We start from the raw sequence: 19969 nt of genomic DNA on the forward strand, positions 1-19969 counted from the left end.
TTGCCCTGATAGATGGGGGGAAATCATGATAATTACAGTGCCCTATATCCCAGGAGAACAAAGTGGTCGTCCCCGGTTCACCCTGGGATCAATTGTGCATCATGTAGCCCCATAGCAACGAACTCAACATTCTCCTGGGATAAATAGCAGGTGTAGAGGAGGCCTTAAAAGCTATGGAAACTATATTCAGTTTGAGCTACATTCCATTTTCGCCTCAGAATTGCATATTTGCATATTTATCTGAGGGTGGGAAGCTGGGGAAACATGTAAAATTAAGTGGCTCCCTGCGAACTTCTATATTAAATTAAAGATAAACTTCAGTTAAAAGAAAACAATGGGTTCCATCCAATTAGAACCTCAGAACCTAATGAGCAAAACATATTGATGCAAGTCTTAATCAGGAAGCCATTTCCAGTCCGTTTCCTTTTCAGTAATTTACCATGAAAATACAATTTCAGAACACCTTAAATATATCTTATTCAAGAATTTGAAATGCCGTCCGATTATTAGTACAACCCTAAGACTGAGTAGACTGTGTAAGTAGATCCTACACATTTTCCAAATATATGCACATGGACTCTGTACGTGTGATCAGAATTCCCACATACTGGCATCAAGGGTAGGGATAGTTGGGCAACTGCTGAGGGCCCACACTCCAGCAGGGGCCCACGGACAAGAGCCCTCTGGAGGTGCTCCTCCTCTTCACCATCACAGCCTGCTTGTTCACTTCCCTGTTTCCTTGCCCAGACAATGGCAGTGGTGAGAAGGATTAGCAGTAGATGCCACCACCTTCTTGAGCCTTCCTCGGGCTCGTACTATTCAGAGATGTTGGACTGCAACTCCCATAATTCCTAGCCAGCATGGCTATAGGTTGGGAATTATGAAGCCATTCAATACATCTAGAGAATACCAGGTTGAGGAAGGCTGGCTGACCTGCTTACTGGCTCTCTGCCTGCCAAGCAAGCAATGATGAGAAGCACTAGCAGCTAGTGACAATGATAGTGTGAAGGTAGACACATTGAAGGAGGAGGCCAATTGAAGGTGCTTTGCCCAAGCATCCCCCAAAAAACTCGAGCCAGCACTGGACAAGCCTATATTCATAGCCTTAGATCTTAAGTTGCTCCCCTGTTCACCAAAAGGGCAGGGAATAGTTTCCACTAGGGTGGCCATATGACCGGATTTACCCGGATTTGTCTGGGTTTTTGATGGCAAATCCGGGAGGGGGAGGGGAAATCCGGATTATTATTTTTCAAAGAGCAGCTCTAATGGGAATTAACAAAAATGCTTATAACTCTGTCATTTTTTTAAAGACATGAAACTTGGCACAATGGTAGCTCTTAGGAAGGGCTTTAGTCATACCAAATTTGAAACAGATCCGTTCATCCATTGAATTTTTTGGAATTTTTTAAAAATTGAGGTTTTAAAATTATTATCTTTTAAATCGTCATTTTTAAAGTTAAAGAGATGAAACTTTGTACCATGATAGGATTTAGGTAGAGCTTTAGCCACTCCAAATTGGAAACAGATCCATTCATCCATTGATTTTTTAGGATCTTTTTTAAAAATTGAGGTTTTAAAATTATTATTTTTTAAACTGTCATTTTTAAAGATAAAGAGCTGAAAGTTGGCACCATGATAGCTTTTAGGTAGAGCTTTAGCCATACCAAATTTGAAACAGATCTGGGGCCAGTAGCAAACCCTGTTAACAACAACACCAGCTTGCAATGAGTGAAGATACAGTCAGAAAAGATATTTGAGGGAAGGGGAGAATGTAACACACAGAGTATAGCAAAAGCTTCAAAGTACAGCAAAACCTACAAAAGTAGGAGTGAGTGAAGTTAATTTCAGATACACTGAATCTCTCACTTGTTCTTTATTTCAGTGATTTTAACATTAAGATGTTATGTAGAACAGATTTGTCTTAAATGTGTGCTGTAAAATCAGACATGTGACCAAGGCTATGTTTGGGTGGGCACTCCCCCTTGGTACTGGACACACACCCTTGGGGGATGACCATGTTGTCCTCCTTTTTGGTTTCCAAAATATGGTCACCCTAGTTTCCACCAATTCCCTCCTCCATATGCAGCCCTGATGCCATATACCACATTGTTCCCAAGGGTCTCCCAACCCCCAAGAGCATATTTTCAGGGAGCTTAGGGGGCTGCTGAGAAGGGGGACATAGGAAGCAACCATTATGTCCATGTTGTTTTACCATGGAAAAGTGGCTCAAAAATGATGATGATGATGATGATGATGAGTTCACGGAAGGAAAATTAGAAGCCAAGGCATAGACTGTAGACAAGTATGGTCTGTTTGTGAACTCTGCTGGACAATCATATGTTGGGGGACAGGGCTTGCTACCACAATCTCACTCTTGTCCCCCACCGCCCAGTCCTATGTGCATTCAATCTGAAAAGGGTTTCTATGTTGAATCATCTCCATTCTCTCCGTCACCTATGTTTCCTGTCCTATGGTACCAGCTTGGCTGCTGAGAAGCAGGATGGCCCTTCTCCTGCAGCCATACTCCTCTGGAGCCCAGGGTACCTGGAATGAGATAGCTCTTTCATTCCTGCCATTTTCCTCTGTGATGGCAGGCTGTGCTGTCACTTATAAGAAGCAGCACAATGGAGGGCTCATTCTCACAGCCTGTGTGAAGACAGAGCAGCAAGTAGCAGGGATGGACAAGGTCTTGTTGAGACCTGGCTGTGGCAATGATTGCCATTTAGGGATGTTGGAGGAATCCGGTTGGGGGGGGGCTGTAAATTGTGCTAACTTATGCAAATTGGTTCCATAATTTGCACAAATTTCTATTTGCACAAATTACAGCCAAGACAAAAAAAAAGTGCACAGCTCGCAAAAATCAAGCTGAGGCGGGCATGCCATCAAAACCTGGCAAGCCCCCAAAAGGCTGGATTTCCCAGCAACGGGCACCCCTATTTTCATTAAAGCTTCGCAATGAGACTTCTGGAACTGTTTCAGCCAACAAAATTTAGGATTGGGAAGGGGAGTGTTTTACAGCATATACAAGAAAGCGCAATGCTGTTCCATCTATCCTGATATATTCTCCCCTTTCTTGAAAGTGTGTCTTCCACCATTTCGCCTGCACAATGGACAGTGTTCACATGACTGCCCACCTGGCTTCTTCGCTGACTCCAGCCACTGTTCTCGCTGTCATGAGGACTGCAAAGAATGTGATGGGCCAGATCCTAAGGACTGCACACAGTGTCCTGATGATTCCAATGTTCTATACAATGGCAAATGTTTTGCAGATTGCCCAGATGGCACTTACGAAGAAGCAAATAAAGAGTGTAAAGGTATCTATTTTGCAGTATAGAGGTAGAGGTCAAAGGTGATTTCTGCCAGAATACACTAGTGTACCATAAGCACACTTTGTCACATTAAGATTGCCTACAGTGTCTCCATGTGATTAAGTGTGTTATCCTATGCATGCTTAGACAGAAAAGAAATCCTACAACTCCCAGCATCCCCCAGCAAGGACATTTTTCTCCCTATACATACATAGGATTGTGCCCTAATTGAGTGCTCAGGTAGCAATGTATCATACTTTACAGAAGTGTGAGCAATGTATGTACCCAATTTTATTTTGTTTTGTGCTAGGTGCCTTTATTTATTTATTTATTTATTTATTTATTTATTTATTTTTAAAAAGCAAATTGTGAATGACTTTTTTAAAAAATTCTTGGCAGGATTGGGTGAAATTTGCAGGCCTGTCAAGTTTTAGATGTGTTTTGTGCAAAAGCAGCCTTCATAGTTTAGGGTTTTCCAAAAAGAGGATGCACTTATTCTCTCTACATTCTTTGTGGGCAAGTGCCATGAAAATTACTTACAGCACTGAGGTGGCCCTAACTAGGAAACTACAAAACTTCAGAAGATGGGTACAGTGTTTTTTTTGTGGAAGGGCAGCCTTCAAACTTGGGGACATTTGTTTCCCCTTCCCCTCACAATATGTGGCGGTGTTGTTGTTGTTTTGTTTGTTTGTTTGTGGCAATTTGGTATATATTGCCATGTCCATGCCATGCATATATCCTGGGGTCATCTCTAGGTCATCCCTGTGCATCGAGATGATGCACAGGAGATCCCGGGGTCAACTGGAGATGACCAGAGATTTTCCACGGGATGTATGCAACCATGGATTTCCTGGTTTTTCTGTGGTCTCCTGGGCCCTCAAACGGACACGGAGCTGCGTGGGGTGGCTCCATGCCCCTGGGGGTGGGGGGCAGCATATTTGCCATCCCTTGGATGGCTGGGGGCTTGGGCGTGGAGTTTGGTGGTGGTGGGTTCCTACTTTTTGCCGCGCGACCAGGTCCTCTTCAAAAACAATTAAAAATGGCATCCGTAATGTCCCTCTTCCCTTCCGGGATGTTGTGCAGCCATATTGATGCTGGGGGAGGATTGCGGAAGCAGGTCAGTCCATGATCCTCCCCCTCCCTCCCGCTACACCCTTAGGTGTAGATGAACCCAGAGGTTTCCCCTGGCAAGAAATCTGGGTATAGGGGCTTAGGGAGTTATTTGGTTCAGGATTCAGACAAATCCAAAGCACAGCCCTAGTACAGAGTATTTTTTGCCAGGGAGTGAAATATATAAATTCTTTAAACTTATGTGTTTGATCATCTCAGTTTATATTTAGGAAAGACTATGTATGTTTTTGAGTTATACAGAATGCTTCAGCAAAACAAATACAAAGGTAATCTATAACGAAGTTGAGTTATTAACAAATACTTCCCATAATCACCTGATTATAAGATTAGCAATCAAAGTATCACATAATACAAATCCCTTCATTGGGAAAAATGGAGAGGTAACTGGTTCTCAGATATTTTTCCAACCCTTGACCACCTATTCAGTACAAGTGAGCTGTTTACATATTCTTTTCAATATGCTAAGGCTAGAAAGACTGTAGGAACCCTTGAGGGCAATGGGGGCAAAAATCAATCAAATATTTGTGATTTGTCACATTTCAGATTGTGACAGGACATGCCAGACATGTTCATCTTCAGCTTCCTGCCTTTCCTGTGGAGAAGGCCTGTTGATGACTGGCATGGGCCTCTGTGTAATGCCTCAGCTCTGCTCCGACACTGAGTATTATGATGGACAGATCAAGAGGTGCAAGTCTTGCCACAGGAAGTGTTTGGATTGCACAGGCCCTGCTCAAGATCAGTGTCTCGGCTGTCCCCAAAACTGGTATCTTCTCAGTAAGTGTCTCCAGGCTTATTTTTTCTTCCTCTCCTCTGTCTTCTGTGTTTAACATAGGTAGGTGGCCAGCCTGGCCTAGGGCCTATGGTATTCCGAAAGACGGGCGGAGCTCTTCTGCAAGGTTGTAGTTTTCTTGTCTCCCTAAAACTCTAGTGCTGTGCTAAAAATTTCTCCCACATTTTCTCCCCAACCATTCTCATTCAATTTGATGGAAAAGAAACAGCTTTGGAAATGATGTTCAATGGTGAAGAAAATTTCAGAGAAATTCTCATGGGTTGAGTTTGTGTTTCTTGTGCTTACTTTACTTTGGAGGTGTCCTGTCTTTCATTGTGCAATCATCTCTCCAGCAGCCTGTAGCCTCCATGGCTGCACAGACTTCAATTAGAGCCTAGGGGAAGACATCATAAGCTAATTCCTTCCATAGGGCTTTTTCAGATCAGGTGGGAATCTACACTGGTGTTATTCTAACGCTTTGAATGGGTCACGTGACCCTGGGTCTCCAACGTTGTAAATGAGTTCTACTTACCGGTTCTATTTCTTAGTTCCAGCGTGGCTACAGATTCATGTGCCTCGTCCTACCGGTAATTCTGCTCTCCATTTCTCAGAGCTGCTGGGTTTGCTCCGCCCACTTCCTGTTCTCTTTCCTTCGCCCCATTTGCTATCTTATCTGCTACAGCAGATAAATCACACCAGCCTTATACTGTGCAATCACTGACAATTGCATGCAAAGGACTCAGAAGTTTTCCACCTTAGAATCTGCTTTTATTGTGAAGTACATCCTGCCTTAAAATTTGAATCAGATTGGGTCATCAGTTGATTTTTTTTTAACATTTCCCCCCACTTTGCAAAGGAGCTGAGGAGTGCTCAAAGGATTGCTGTAGCTCCGTGCAGGAAAATTAACAAGGGTCTCTTGCTCCCAGTCCAAAACTCATGACCAGCGGGGCTTAAATAGGGCTGCTGCTAAAACTTTTCAGTTTGGTCTCCTTTAGCTTCAGCAAAGTGGCTGGCTCTTATGCACTCAGGCTATTCTCTGGGACCTGCATTAAGATGTTTTGGGAAGGGGTTTGTGTGTGCTTAAGACTATTGCTCTGCTCTGCTGGCTAGGAATGAGGCAGGCAGTGGGCGGAGCAAACCCAGCAGCTCAGAGCAACCCAGAACAACGGAAAGGATTTAACCATGTGCCCTGCAGTAAAGTTACAGCTAAACGTAAGTCATGCTAGTATGCCTCGTGATTCAGAGAACCAATACAGAGAACCACGTTAGAAAGGGACACTAGCAACATTTTAAGACTAGTGTAGATTGGCCCCAGGAAGTGCAGGCAGTCCGGGATGATGCAGAACAAAGGATTGATGTGTAAGAAAAAGAAAATGGATACACTATCCTTAGCCACCTTGCAGTGACTAAAACACCACCAATGAAATTCAAAATATAGTATAAAACTCCCTGAGAATGAGGGAGAAAAGTAGAATCTTCTTTCATGGGGGAGGATAACTTTCAGGAAACTGGAAGACTAATGTTGACATAACACTTGCTCCACCCCTTCGCTGGAGCTATACACAACACTGCATGGTGGAGGATGCAAAGTGGGGGCCAGGCTGCCCACGCATGTGATTCTGTTGCCACTTACAGTAGCAGTGCAAGAAAACCTCAAAACACTTGGGGGGGGGGGGGAGAAGCTGTGCTACAACGCCTGCCCATGGTGAGCCCTATTTGTGAGAAACTGCTGGAGAATTTCTCCTCTCCTTGGAGAAATTCAGTGAAATTGTCCTGCCCGCCCGCCCCAATTTCTCTTCTCACAAATAGGGTAGAGAATTTTGAGTGGTTCTTTGTGCATGGCTTTATTAAATAGTGCCAGGCTGCTCCATGAAGTGAACCAGAGTACATGAGTCCCAAAATGTTCTACTTAAGAAGGCTCACCTCTATAATTTTGCCTAGAGCACTGTCACCAAAATCATCCTGTTTATCCTTGCTCCTTGGGGCTATCTCACTACCTAATAGAACCTGGAAACTCAGCCAAATGACTCCCATAACCTTTTGATGGAGTCTTACCCTGAGGTTAACCTGAGATGGTTAATCACAAGTGAAAATGGAAAACAATGTAAAATTAATTATATGGGACTTTTTCTTTCAGTGTCCCTGATACTGATTAGGTTAATGTGGGTCACCCCAGTGGGGAAAGGGAAAATAGTCTGTACCTTGTCTGGTGCTGTTCTCTCTGCAGATGCAACCTGTGTCAAAGTCTGTCCCCATGGATATTATCTGGACAGTGATGAAAACAAATGCCACACTTGCCACAGGACCTGTGAAACATGCAATGGGAAACACAGCACACAATGTCTGTCCTGCCCACCAAGTTGGTACAAGGAAGAAAATGGATGTGTACAGATCTGTTCAACTGGGTAAGACATCAGCCTCTCAAGACTGAAGGCTCTGTTGGATAAAAGTTTTGTTAAACTGTACTATAGTTCCTCCTGGAATCGAAATGGACATCCTGGAGGTACCCTGGAATGTTCAATACAACATAGGTAATAGTTCTTACACCTGGCAAACAAAAGGAAAGGGAAAAATACCACATCGTATCAATGATACGTATCACAGCCTCTCCAAACAGAAAGTTGAGCTTGTGAATGTATGACGGAACTCTATCAGGGCTGTTGGCTGCAGTGCAGCTGGAAATGCCTTACTTGGCCAACATAGCTGCATTCCTGAGCTTTCTATGCCAAATGATAGAAGTACATGGACAATAATACCCCCCCCACACACACACACACACACCTCACTCATTCTCTTCTTCTCTTTCACAAGCTAGGCTAGCTGTACCATTAGACAAACTAAGGCAGCTGCCTCAGGCAGCAGATGCTGGAAGGTGGTAAGTGGTGACGGCTTGGACAGAGCCCAGAGCCCTCAGATATGCTGAAGGGTGCCATCCCATTGCTAATGTTGAAGTAAGAGTCAACTGCCAGTCCGTCAGGCTTCTGTATGTAGAATGGAGGCAGGCGCCACCTTGTTTTCACCTCAGGCAGCAAAATGACTTGGGCCTGCCTTATTCACAAGCTTTCCTTTTCATTCATTTGCATAGGAGAATATCCTTGCTGCTACAAAGCACAAATAATACCCAATGATACAGGTTTGCAAAGTACAAAGAGATCCAAGAGAAATTATCCTTTTCTTACAATGCAATCATCTCTAAATCCTTTGCACTTTTTGTCTGTTTCAGGTACTATGCAAACAATGCTACTGGCACTTGTGACAGATGTCACCAAAGCTGCAAGGAATGTCTGGGACCTGAATCTACGGATTGCCTGTCCTGCGATGAACATTTCTTCCTGCTGCATTCCAAGAATGAATGCCACCTCTCTTGCCCTGAATCTTACTATGCAGACAATGATAAACTCACCTGTGAAAGGTGCTATCCAACTTGCCATTCTTGCGATGGTAAGATAAGATGCTCGATATTTCTGCCAGCAAAAAGTCATTATCAGTGTTCTTCTCTTTTTGTCTAAATAACGTTTTGTGAATGCAGCAGTGCAGGAAAAACTTGATTTCCCCACTGCCTGGCAACATTTTGCAAGTCCACTGAGAGCTAAAACTCTTCATATACAATAGTGTGACACTTCTTAGATTGAGCTTCTTCTGTTTGTTGCAACATTGTGTTCTGTTAGGCTCAAATAATCCAGATAAGAGTAAGGAATAATAGGTTTTAGGTACCATGGAAAATGTCAACTTTCTGTTCCAAGTGGGAGTTTTGAACTTTGGTTGGGGTCAGACTTTGCTTTAATTCTTCACAAAATAATTACATGATTCCATGGTAATAATTTCCACACAACAACTTAACATCTGTTTACTCCTTCCAATTTCTCTCTCCTCCACCACAACTGTCATATTTTGACTGCAGTCATATACACACTTCCCTGGGGTAAGTCCCATTGAGGTCTTACTTCTGCATAGACTTGCATAGGATCATGCTCTTAAAATAGCAATTAAATGTTCATTTGTAGGAAAACAGGCCGTTCTTAAGATATAAAAGACTGTGGTGGAAGGGCAGAAATTCAGAGAGGAGATTCAGAAAGATCAGAAGCAGATTTGGGTGTGTGTGGTGGGGAAGAAACTGTTCCTGCCATGGGTTTCCCTTCCACTGGTGGAATGATACCACGACATCCAACCCACTGGCTTTTCATAAATTATTTTATTTTTAGTAAGTTCAGCCATGTTATAAAGGTGCATGGTGCAGTGATTTAACAGCATTTGTGAGAAAGTATTACATTTAGTCGAGGCAGGTTGGCCCTGTTTTAATTTTCCAAAAGCTTTAAGAAATTTGGAATCCTAGAAAGAAATAATTAGCAACAGTCTCCTTTGTCTTCATCAAATCCAGCAGCACCATCATACAAATATATGGTAAAAAAATAATAATTAAGAAATGGGTGCCCAGATACATGTTTGGTCTAATTGGGTTCCTGGTCTGCAAAGTTTGAAATCTACTAACCAATGTAATAGCACTATGAGATGTATAGATTATCCTTTTAAAATTATTTTATTTGTTGATTTTAAGGGGCAGGACCTATCAGCTGTACATCCTGTGTATGGAGTTATCATTTGTTTGGTGGAAGCTGCAACACTGACTGCTTTATAGGAGAATACAAAATCTCAGAGGTACTTTCTACACAGACAGAACGGAAAACAGATACTCACTCATTCTCTACATTATTGATATTGTTGTCATTAAACCAGTGGTACTGAAACATTTCATAGAGAGGTCCAAACGTTGAGCTCTAGTACTCTTTGACATAATATTTCTGCTTGTTGGTTCTCATATATAAAATGATTAATGGAGGACCAAAAATAACGAAGAGATTCAAGAGGAGAGATGCAATCTGGTTCAGTTTTAAAACAACCAGTTCATTTTTTTCCAACTCCTGCCTGTGCATTCTGCCTCTTCCCTCCTTTTGAGTATAAAATTATTTTAAGGATAGAATAGTATTTGCCTTGAATTTGCATACTTTTGTCTTGCTGTGTATGAACAACGGCTTTTAGCCTCTTCTGACAAGGGTGGTCACACATTTCCAGAGAGATCATTTATATTTGTAAAATCATGGCCAATAATTATGTTACCATGCAAGATTACTACCTAGTTGTTTTTGGCATAACAGAATTAGTTGTTTTGCTCCCAGCCTTGGGTTCTTGTTGTTTTTAAATAGCTTTATTATTTTGCACGCAATTCCCTAGCCAACCCAACAGCCACAGTTATATGCATGTAGCCCTTTTTTAAAAAAAGTGGAATTCCTCTTCTTAGTTATTTGATAGCTGGATTTAGTCTGATCTCCTTCCCCACTAAATTTTTGATCAGCAATGTTTTGGCTTTTTTTTAAAAAAGCTACACATATGCAACCCTGCCTGGTATGTACATGTCCCATTGGATAAGGGTCAGACGGTTTCATAAAGCATTGTCCATTTCATCTGAAAACAGAAGCAACAGCCAAGTTTCTTTCTGTGTTTCTAACTCCAAGGAGAACCCGCCAAGTTGCAAAAAATGCCATGACTCGTGTAGGGAGTGCAAGGGACCCGGCCCCCTCAACTGTACTGAGTGTCCTCTTGAGATGAAACTCTATCTGGATGAAAATCGTTGTGTGCCGTGCTGTACTGTTTCAGGACTTCTGCAAACTCAGGAGTGTTGTGACTGCAGTGAAATGCCAGGAAATGGTGAGCAGAAGGAGGTAGCGGGGAATGTTTTATGTGCATGGTAGTTGTTGTTGTTGAACCAAGATCAGGACTTGACAGTGAGTTTCATATCCCAGAAAATCCTGCTTTTTTGCATATCCAAGGCGATGGCAGCCCAAGCCTGCAGATGCTGCACACTATTGAGCAGAACTGTACAATGAGGAGGTTTTAAATGTTTCTCCTGCCTCCTAGTGCCACCATGGGAAAGCATTTTTGGCTGAACCTACATAACATTTAAATCACTTATTTAAATACTTAAGAGTATTTCCAAGCTATATGATTTGATGTGTGGGTATAGAATGATTGAAGTTTGGTATCACAGCTGCTTAGAAAAAACCCAAAAGGCAGGGCCAACCCTACCATTAGGTAGAATGAGGAGGCTACATATGCCCCCTAAACTAGCCTGCTGCCTCAGGTATGGTGGAAGATGCCATCCCCCTCACCAGTATTGAAGTGCCAATTCAGTCAGATTTTGTGCAGGCACTTAGGAGGAGGTGCCATCTTGTCCTTCACCTCAAGCAGCAGAATGTATTGGGCCAGCCCTACCAAAGGGCATTTGTGCACAAAGCCCTAGTCCACGTATTGTAGCAGGGAATCTTGGTAACAGCATTACATGAGCCCAGTTCTCACAAACAGATGAAAGTGGGTTGTGTTTTGGACTTTACCACTACATGTGGGACCTCACTTTCTCAAGGAAAAATATTTTTGCCCATATAAAACTAGTATGTGGCAAGAGGAAGAATAGACAGTACGTTTCTCCCTAGTAGTAACAGAAACAGTATTGGCATGAATACCTATGTCATATACTGGTTCTGTTTATCAAGGGACAGACCCATGTCACACATATCTCGCTACAGAAAAGTAGCAGGAAATGATACCATGGCTTTTATTAATGAGAATGGGAAATATTATAAATGGCTGATTCACTGAGCCACTCATTTTAAAATAAAGGGGGTTAATTCTTTTTTGAAAAACAACAACCCAACCCCTCTAAAATACATCCAGGCCTCTCTGAATTTTCCTGTAGATTCTATTAGCCTTTTGTGCCTCACTAAACCGATACTGACAGAGGGGATTGTGTGCATGTGAAAGAGAGAATTAAAGTTTGTGGATTGGAACCAGATTCAGCTATACTTAGAGCAGACCTTTTTTTGAAATCAATAAGACTTACATTAGTCATTACTAACATAAATCCCATTCATTTCAATGGGACTACTTACTAGGGATGTGCTCCGCTCCGATTAGGAGCGTAGAAGCAGTAGCGGATTGGCCTGCTCCGCCTTACCCAGAGGCGGAGTAGGAGCGGACCGTGGACCCCCTAGAAGCAAGGCGAAGAGAAGCGACCATTTTTCGGAGCTCCGAGTTCAGGCGGAGCGCTCCGGTCGCCATCTTGAAAACATTTCGCCATAGGATTGCATTGCGGCAAATAATCGCGCATAACTACGTTGTTTTTGAAGCTATCGCTCTGGAAATTCTTGTGCTCAGAGAGTCGTGGATGGGGGTCATTTTGAGACCACTCTCACCTCTCTGCATCGTGTGGGTCGCGTGCTATATTTTTTTGAAAATCGGGTCAACCGCGCGGCTCAAACTGCGTTTCGGCTTTTCGCCCATAGGATTGCATTGAGGGAAAGAATCGGGGATAACTGGGGGGGGGGTTTAAGCTATCGTTCTGAAAATTCTTGTGCACAGAGAGTCGTGGATGGGGGTCATTTTGAGACTACTCTCAACTTTCTGCGTGCTGTGGTTCACGTGCAATGTTTTTGTGAAAATCGGGTCAACCGCACGGCTCAAACTGCGTTTTCGGCTTTTCGCCCATAGGATTGCATTGAGGGAAAGAATCGGGGATAACTGGGGGGGGGTTTAAGCTATCATTCTGAAAATTCTTGTGCACAGAGAGTCGTGGATGGGGGTCATTTTGAGACCACTCTCAACTTTCTGCATCGTACGGGTCGCGGGCTAGAAGTTTTTAAAAAATCGGCGGGAAAAATACCTTTTTCAAAGGGCTGAGGGGCAGAGTCAGCTCCCGGTCATGATGATCCCAAAGTTGGAGGAGGGCATAGGCAAAACAGGTAACTTGGGATTCTGGGAAACTTCTCTTTCTTCATCTGAACGGGCTTTTCCCCGTGTTTTTTAACACAGTAGCCCCACCAAATGCACAAACACAACCTGAAATCATATACTAAGCCAAGAATAAGAGATAGAAACACAGCACTGCTCCCCACCCTAACCTTGGTGAACAACTGAATCGATGTGGTGCAAGGGGATGAGCTCCCCTAGGGCATCTCATCGTGGACGTGCCCCCACTCTCTCCTGCACTGGAAGGCCATAGAGCCTTCCAAAGAGAGTAAAACGGTGGAGCAATGCCTCTCATGAGTTGAAGTGAATGGTCACTTTTCAGTGGTGGAGCAATGCCTGTTCTGAGTCGAAGTGAGCGTTTTACTTCTTCTCGGAGCTGTGGCTGTCAGTGTCTTGAACTGGCAGCTACTTCCCCCTCCCCCGGGCACGTCCCCCTATTGCTGGTAAAAGACAGATATAGCCTTTTAAAAAAAGTTCTTCTTGTTGTTTATTGAGCAACACTGCTGCTTTTAATTCCACCCCCCCTTTGTTTATTGATTGATTTATTCCATTTTATATGCATTACTGGCTTATCCTTGGCTCACTTCCTTATGCCCCCAGAAATGCCAGCTGCATGCCTGCCTGCCTTCCCTCCCTCCTCCCCTGCCCACCTCGCAGGGATGTTGTGTGTGGGGTGCCCGATTTTCAAAAATTCGCCAAAAATCAGGGGATGATGGGATTGCTTTGAAACTTGGCATGCGTGTGTATATCCCCATGAGGTGTCATGGTGCCAAACATGAGGTTTCTAACTTGAACAGAAAAAAAGTTGTATAATTTTTTAGCTTTCAATGCAAGCCTATGGGGGGGGGGGGGAAACGGAGCTCCGGATCCGGATCCGGATCTCCGGGCGGAGCGGAGCGGAAGTGGGCGGAGCGGGGGCGGGGCGGAGCGGCCCGATCCGGAAAATGGCGGATCTGCAAGTGAAGCGGAGCGGGGGGTCCGTGCACACCCCTACTACTTACTAAGTATGACTAAATATGGATCCAAACCTATATCTTTGTGAGCATGAACAGTGACGTTCTTAGAGGTATCCCAATGATACATTTACAATTGGATGGGAAAAGTTATTCATCCTTACCCCAAAATGTATTTCCACTTGTAATTCATTAATATATGAAGGTTTGTTTACCATTCTTTTCCAGGTGAGTGTATATTACGTGTTGCTAACGTGTCAGAGGAAACAAAAGGCAAAGCTGCAGCTATGATTGTTGCCATATTCATTTTGTTGATCCTTACCATTGGGGCTATTATTTTCATATGGAGGAGGTCACGAGCCAAACCCAAACCAGTTAACCAAGGTGGATATGAGAAGCTGGCAGATAACACAAAAGCGCTCAGTTCTTTCAAAAGTAACCACTACCAAGGCACCAGTTATCAAGATGATCAAGTGATTGAATACAAGGACCGAGAGGAGGATGACGACGACGATGACGACGATATTGTCTATATGGGCCAAGATGGCACAGTCTATCGCAAATTTAAATATGGACTGCTAGAGGATGATGAATTAGATGAACTAGAGTATGATGATGAAAGTTACTCCTTTAGATAACCTCTAGTTAGTGCATATGTCATTTTGTCTTTGTTGTCCAGCATAGTAAATTACTGGAAGATGGAAGATGATGAACTAATTGAAAGCTCAGAATCTCACCCAAATGATACAGACAACCATTTACTACATATCTGCACCTGATGTAGAATTGTTAGGTCACCATTGTATGCACACCAAAATAAGTTACCACCTTGGTAAATGGTTGTCTGTATCCACTCAGCATTTTTTTAAAATAACAGTTTAGATATAATTTCTTCCTCCTATACTTCTGTAGTAAATTATATCAAATATAGGGGTCATGAAGTATTTTCATGTCAGAAAATACCTGAGCTGAATTTGTTGGTTTAAAATATCACCACTTTCCAAATGCTGAACAAAATGGCATAGTCTTTATTAGTCTGATATGGCTCTATGCACGTGCCAGTAGTCTATGCATTTTGCGTGACAAAGTAGTGCTCTTTATACATCTGGAAAACTGATGATCCCAGCCACACACAATAAAAATTAAGGATATGAACTTTTGAATGGAATACAAGCCTCAATCAGCCAGAAGTAGCCCAGGGACTATATAGTTCAAAGGTTCTATTCATTGCTTTGGCTACTCTGTTAGGAATATTGGGATATTGGTAGATTAGATAATATGCAAAGCATTTACACCCCTTCCTAGCTCTGATTCTGTCTTTTGGTAATCCTTCATGTGGCAAAAGAAATCTGATTCGAGTACATTTGTATTAAAGGAAACATATCTGGCAAAAGGTCAATTCACTTATGAATATTTATCATTTGATGGCTGGAGCCCCCAGATAATCACAGACAAGAGCTTTCAGATTACTATAAACTATTTCACTCTTTGTTGGAGATGAAGTAGAACACATTCATCTGGGAATCATCAAACAATGACAAGCCCAGGATTGTGCATAAAACTAAACCATGGTTTAGTATTATGAGGACGAGCCAGTGAACTTCAGGCTCATGTCCTCTCCTCCTCCAGCAAAGCTGTGCGGAGATTGCAATGTTCCACTTCCATGTTAGATTAACCAGTTTGGCATTGTGCCAGAACACTTAACTGGTTAATTTTAGCTATGACTAGTGAAAACAAGCCAGCTTCATAAACTATGGTTTGAACTTGGCTTGTTTCCACTAACCACAGTTAAGACTAAATGCAATTTGTCCGGGTTTGGATGTTAAGACAAAGTGTGGTTAGTCTAAAGCTTCTGAACTCCTCCTCGCACTTGCTCTGCAGGAGGGGGAGGGGAGTACATGAGCCTGAGACTTACTGCAGCTCATCTTCATATGGTTTAGGGTTACACGGTTTAGCGTTACATGTGAACAAAGCTACAAGGTAGTTAGCATTCACATCATGTGCAAATCAGTCTAAAAAATCTTGCCAATCTGTTAAACAACCGACCGTTATTAACAAGGGTGTATTTATATTTAAGTAGTAAACCTAATTGGAGAGAGCCTTAATATTTCTTGAAGCTGTGTGATTAGTTTGCACTGAATTTCACTTTGCAGTGAGTATTTTTTTCCTTTATAGCAACCACTTGAAATTAGTATTCTCATAAAAGTACTAGAAGTCTCCCATGTTTTTCCTTTTGTAGCATTAGTAGTACAGTCCTACACATCTCTACTCCAGAGTAAATTTCATTGTTTTCAATGGAGCATACTCCCAGTTAAGTGTGCATAGGATTGCAACCTAAAGCACATTTCTTATAGAGGTCATTATGACAACACTCCATGTATAATATTTTTGCCATATCTAAAACAAATAGAATGAAATTAATCTAAACCTTTTATGATACCTACCTCTTGAATCATAGTAATTATGTTTAAAGAAATGGAATACAAATTTCTACGTTTCATTTAGGGTTGGGAAGACACCAGTCGTACAACTCTTCTAATTCCTTGGTTGATTACAGAGAACTGTTTTTTTACAGCACATAAATTTGAGAGAATTAACTACCCAGGTCCATAACAGTTGTATGGTTCATGTTGGTAGGAAATGGGGTGACTAATATTGTATTAAAACCATAAATTAATATTGCAATCCTGTGAACATTTACCTGGGAGCAAGAACCATTAAACTCAAAGGGATTTACTTCTGAGTAAATATGCAAAGGATTGCACAGTAGAAGAATGGAATGCAAAATGAAATACATGTCATTGTGGAATGTAAGATTTGTTCCTTTATAACTGAATGCAATAAACTTATCTTTGTGTGATCAAATAAATTTTTATAACGAAGCATGCTGGCTGACTAAATAATACTCTCAAAAGCCACTAGGGTCACAGTAGTGCATTGGGGCTGAGTGGTTCTGGTTGGAATCCCAGTTATCAAACCAAGAATGGTAATCATTTAATGCCAGCACACAGCTTGTTTTACTTTATTTGGATCTGCAACCACTTTTAGATATTTATACTAGCTAGCAGCCCATAATTATTCTCACTACTGCTCAGTTTAATTAAAATCCTAGAATGAGGGAAACAAGACCCTATATCCAAACTCTTATCCTACATTCTTTATAATGTTCTGATATATCAATGATTAAACAATGCATCAATAATTCAATTAAAGTATCAGTTTAGTTAACACATATCAACTATTTAAAAAGTCATTAACATTTTATTAAATAGTGTCACTGGAATTGTTAGTAAACATATTAACCAGCCAAGGTATCAATTCCAATTCCAATAAAATCAATTAATTACATAATATGAATAGAAACCTAGCAGCTTTCTCATTCCTCTCCACCTAAGTTATTATAAGAACAGTATACACCACATTCCCAAAACTGTTCCCATACCTGTCCAGTCAGGTTCATGCTAGGGCATGAAGGTTGTGAGAAACAGTTCATCTGTGTGATGGTAGTAGTTGTGAACAGCTTGTGCTATTGACCATGGCCACCCAACTGCGGGTAGGCTTTTGACAGACAAGTCTTGAACCTTGGATCTTGTTCCCAAGTCTCTTTGCATTTATAATAAAGACTCAAAGGAACAGGAGGAACAGAGACCAGAAAGCCCAATGAGCCAGAGCAGGGAGATGCTAGGTGAAGTTCTTCTGAGCTAGACTTGTGGGGGCTGGGACAGGACTGGGAGTTAATTTAAAGCTTGTGAGGTGAACTTTACAAGCACAAGAATTCTGCCCTTTGGATTAAAACCCTAGCATTACAGTTGGCTAAACCATTTATTGAAGTTAATGGAGGCAGTAGTTATGGTATATCCAATATGGGGAAATTTAGAGCCCACTAGAGCAAAAACCCAGAGGGGGAGCTGATCCCGCATGGAAGACCTGCAGGGATGGGTTCCCCATTCTATCTCTTAGTTTATACATCTGCAGGTTCTTCTACCTACCCCCATAGAAACTAATGGCTTTATACAAAATAAAGTCTTCATGAGCTCATGAAGTTATCATGTTGATACTTTTTGAATTACCTGCACATTAAATTGGTGTTATTTTAAACTGTTTATTATTCATCAGCAAGTCAGTTAAATATCTTTTGTTTTTATATATCAAAGGTTAATGGCTGGATTTTTATCTTACTATAAAGGTTCTGTTTCAGGAAGTGGTGCAAAATGTTTTCATTTCAGGCATAAGACATTTCAGGACTGCTACACTATCACCAGGTAAGACTCAAGCAGGAGTTGTATCCAGGATCTTTCTTCCACAAGACGAAGGGCTCCACTCATGAATGGTCCCTCGTATCTCGGCATGTCTTTCAGATATCTCAGCCTGGCTGCTTCATCGTCGTTTGAAACTTAATACGGCAAAGACTGAATTGCTTGTTTTTCCTCCTAAACCTTCTCCTCATCTCTCATTCTCTCTTACTGTCAATGATGTTACGCTTACTCCGGTCAAGGAAGCTCGTAGCCTTGGCTTTATATTCGACTCCTTGCTCTCCTTTATTCCTCATATTGAGGCAGTAGCTAAATCCTGTCGTTTTTTCCTGTATAATATTGCCAGGATTCGATCATTTCTGTCTGTCTCTTCTGCCAAGATGCTTGTTCATGCACTGGTTATTTCTCAGTTGGACTACTGCAACCTTCTTCTCTCTGGCCTTCCTTCTTCTCACATCAGTCCGTTGGTTTCTGTCCACCACTCTGCCGCTAAGATCATCTTCCTGGCTCGCCGCTCTGACCATGTTACTCCACTTCTGAAATCTCTTCATTGGCTTCCAATTCACTTCAGAATCCAATATAAACTTCTCCTGTTGACCTTCAAAGCTTTTCACGGTCTAGCTCCGCCCTATCTCTCCTCTCTCATCTCACACTATTGCCCCGCTCGTGCTCTTCACTCCTCTGATGCCATGTTTCTCGCCTGCCCAAGGGTCTCTACTTCCCTTGCTCGGCTTCGTCCATTCTCTTCTGCTGCCCGTTACGCCTGGAACGCTCTCCCAGAACATTTGAGATCTACAAGTTCAATCGCAGCTTTTAAAGCTCAGCTAAAAACTTTTCTTTTTCCTAAAGCTTTTAAAACTTGATGTTGCTCGGACTTTAGACTGTTAGTTATACTGTTATACTGTTAGTTTTACCCTACCCTGTGCCTGTTTACCCTACCCAGTGCCTGTTTGCATTCTCTTCCCCTCCTTATTGCTTTACTATGATTTTATTAGAATGTAAGCCTATGCGGCAGGGTCTTGCTATTTACTGTTTTACTCTGTACAGCACCATGTACATTGATGGTGCTATATAAATAAATATAATAATAATAATAATAATAATAATAATAATAATAATAATAATAATAATAATGCCTGATTTGGGGGATGATCTTCCTCCCTGCCAACACAGCACAGCTCACCACATTCAGCAGGGTCTTCTGACAGTAGCATTTTCAGGGGACTTCAATGGTAAGGAGGGCAAGGAAGTCTACTTCTGCTAGCACAGTAGATCCAGCTTAAATCTGGGCCCAACCCTAGAACTCTACATCCTCCTGAAGTAACATAGAAATACCCCCATACAAAGCAACCCCCTGCTTCACCTTTTATACAAATATGTCAATACCTTTTTCATACCATGACTTCTCATTCCAGCTAAGCATACTTAAGATGGTTACCTTAGCAATACTTACACAAGTCAGTTCTGAAAGCTGTGATATGCTCATGCTGGAATGCAAGAATGTGATCAAGAAATGTTATTCTAGAACTAGTTTCAGGCAGGAAGCAGTGGGGGCGGGGGAATTGGAGCATTGTCCACACTTTCCTTGCCACTGCAAAGCTCAGGGAAGGTTCAATAAACTTGAGTAAAGTTCAGATGAGAACTGAAGTTCTCCATCTCTCTCCCGCACCTCCTCCCCGGCTGGATTACCCCTTTTTTACAATATGCAAATCTTCTTGCATAATGTTACCCTGTCATAGGACTTTGTCAATATTTTTT

At 42.1% G+C, this 19969-nt stretch overlaps 1 protein-coding gene across 1 annotated transcript in view; it reads left to right on the top strand.

Annotated features, from left to right (window-relative positions):
* PCSK5 (proprotein convertase subtilisin/kexin type 5) overlaps positions 1-14596 on the top strand; it is a 271693-nt gene extending 257097 nt beyond the window's left edge. The window contains exons 32-38 of the mRNA XM_063129354.1: positions 3081-3314; positions 4983-5213; positions 7436-7613; positions 8432-8649; positions 9764-9864; positions 10719-10925; positions 14192-14596. Coding sequence (XP_062985424.1) covers positions 3081-3314; positions 4983-5213; positions 7436-7613; positions 8432-8649; positions 9764-9864; positions 10719-10925; positions 14192-14596 — 1574 coding nt within the window. The remainder of the gene's footprint in view (positions 1-3080; positions 3315-4982; positions 5214-7435; positions 7614-8431; positions 8650-9763; positions 9865-10718; positions 10926-14191) is intronic.
* Positions 14597-19969: the final 5373 nt, after the last annotated feature.

This window comes from Elgaria multicarinata, chromosome 6 (genome assembly GCF_023053635.1).
Source record: "Elgaria multicarinata webbii isolate HBS135686 ecotype San Diego chromosome 6, rElgMul1.1.pri, whole genome shotgun sequence".
NCBI lineage: Eukaryota > Metazoa > Chordata > Lepidosauria > Squamata > Anguidae > Elgaria > Elgaria multicarinata.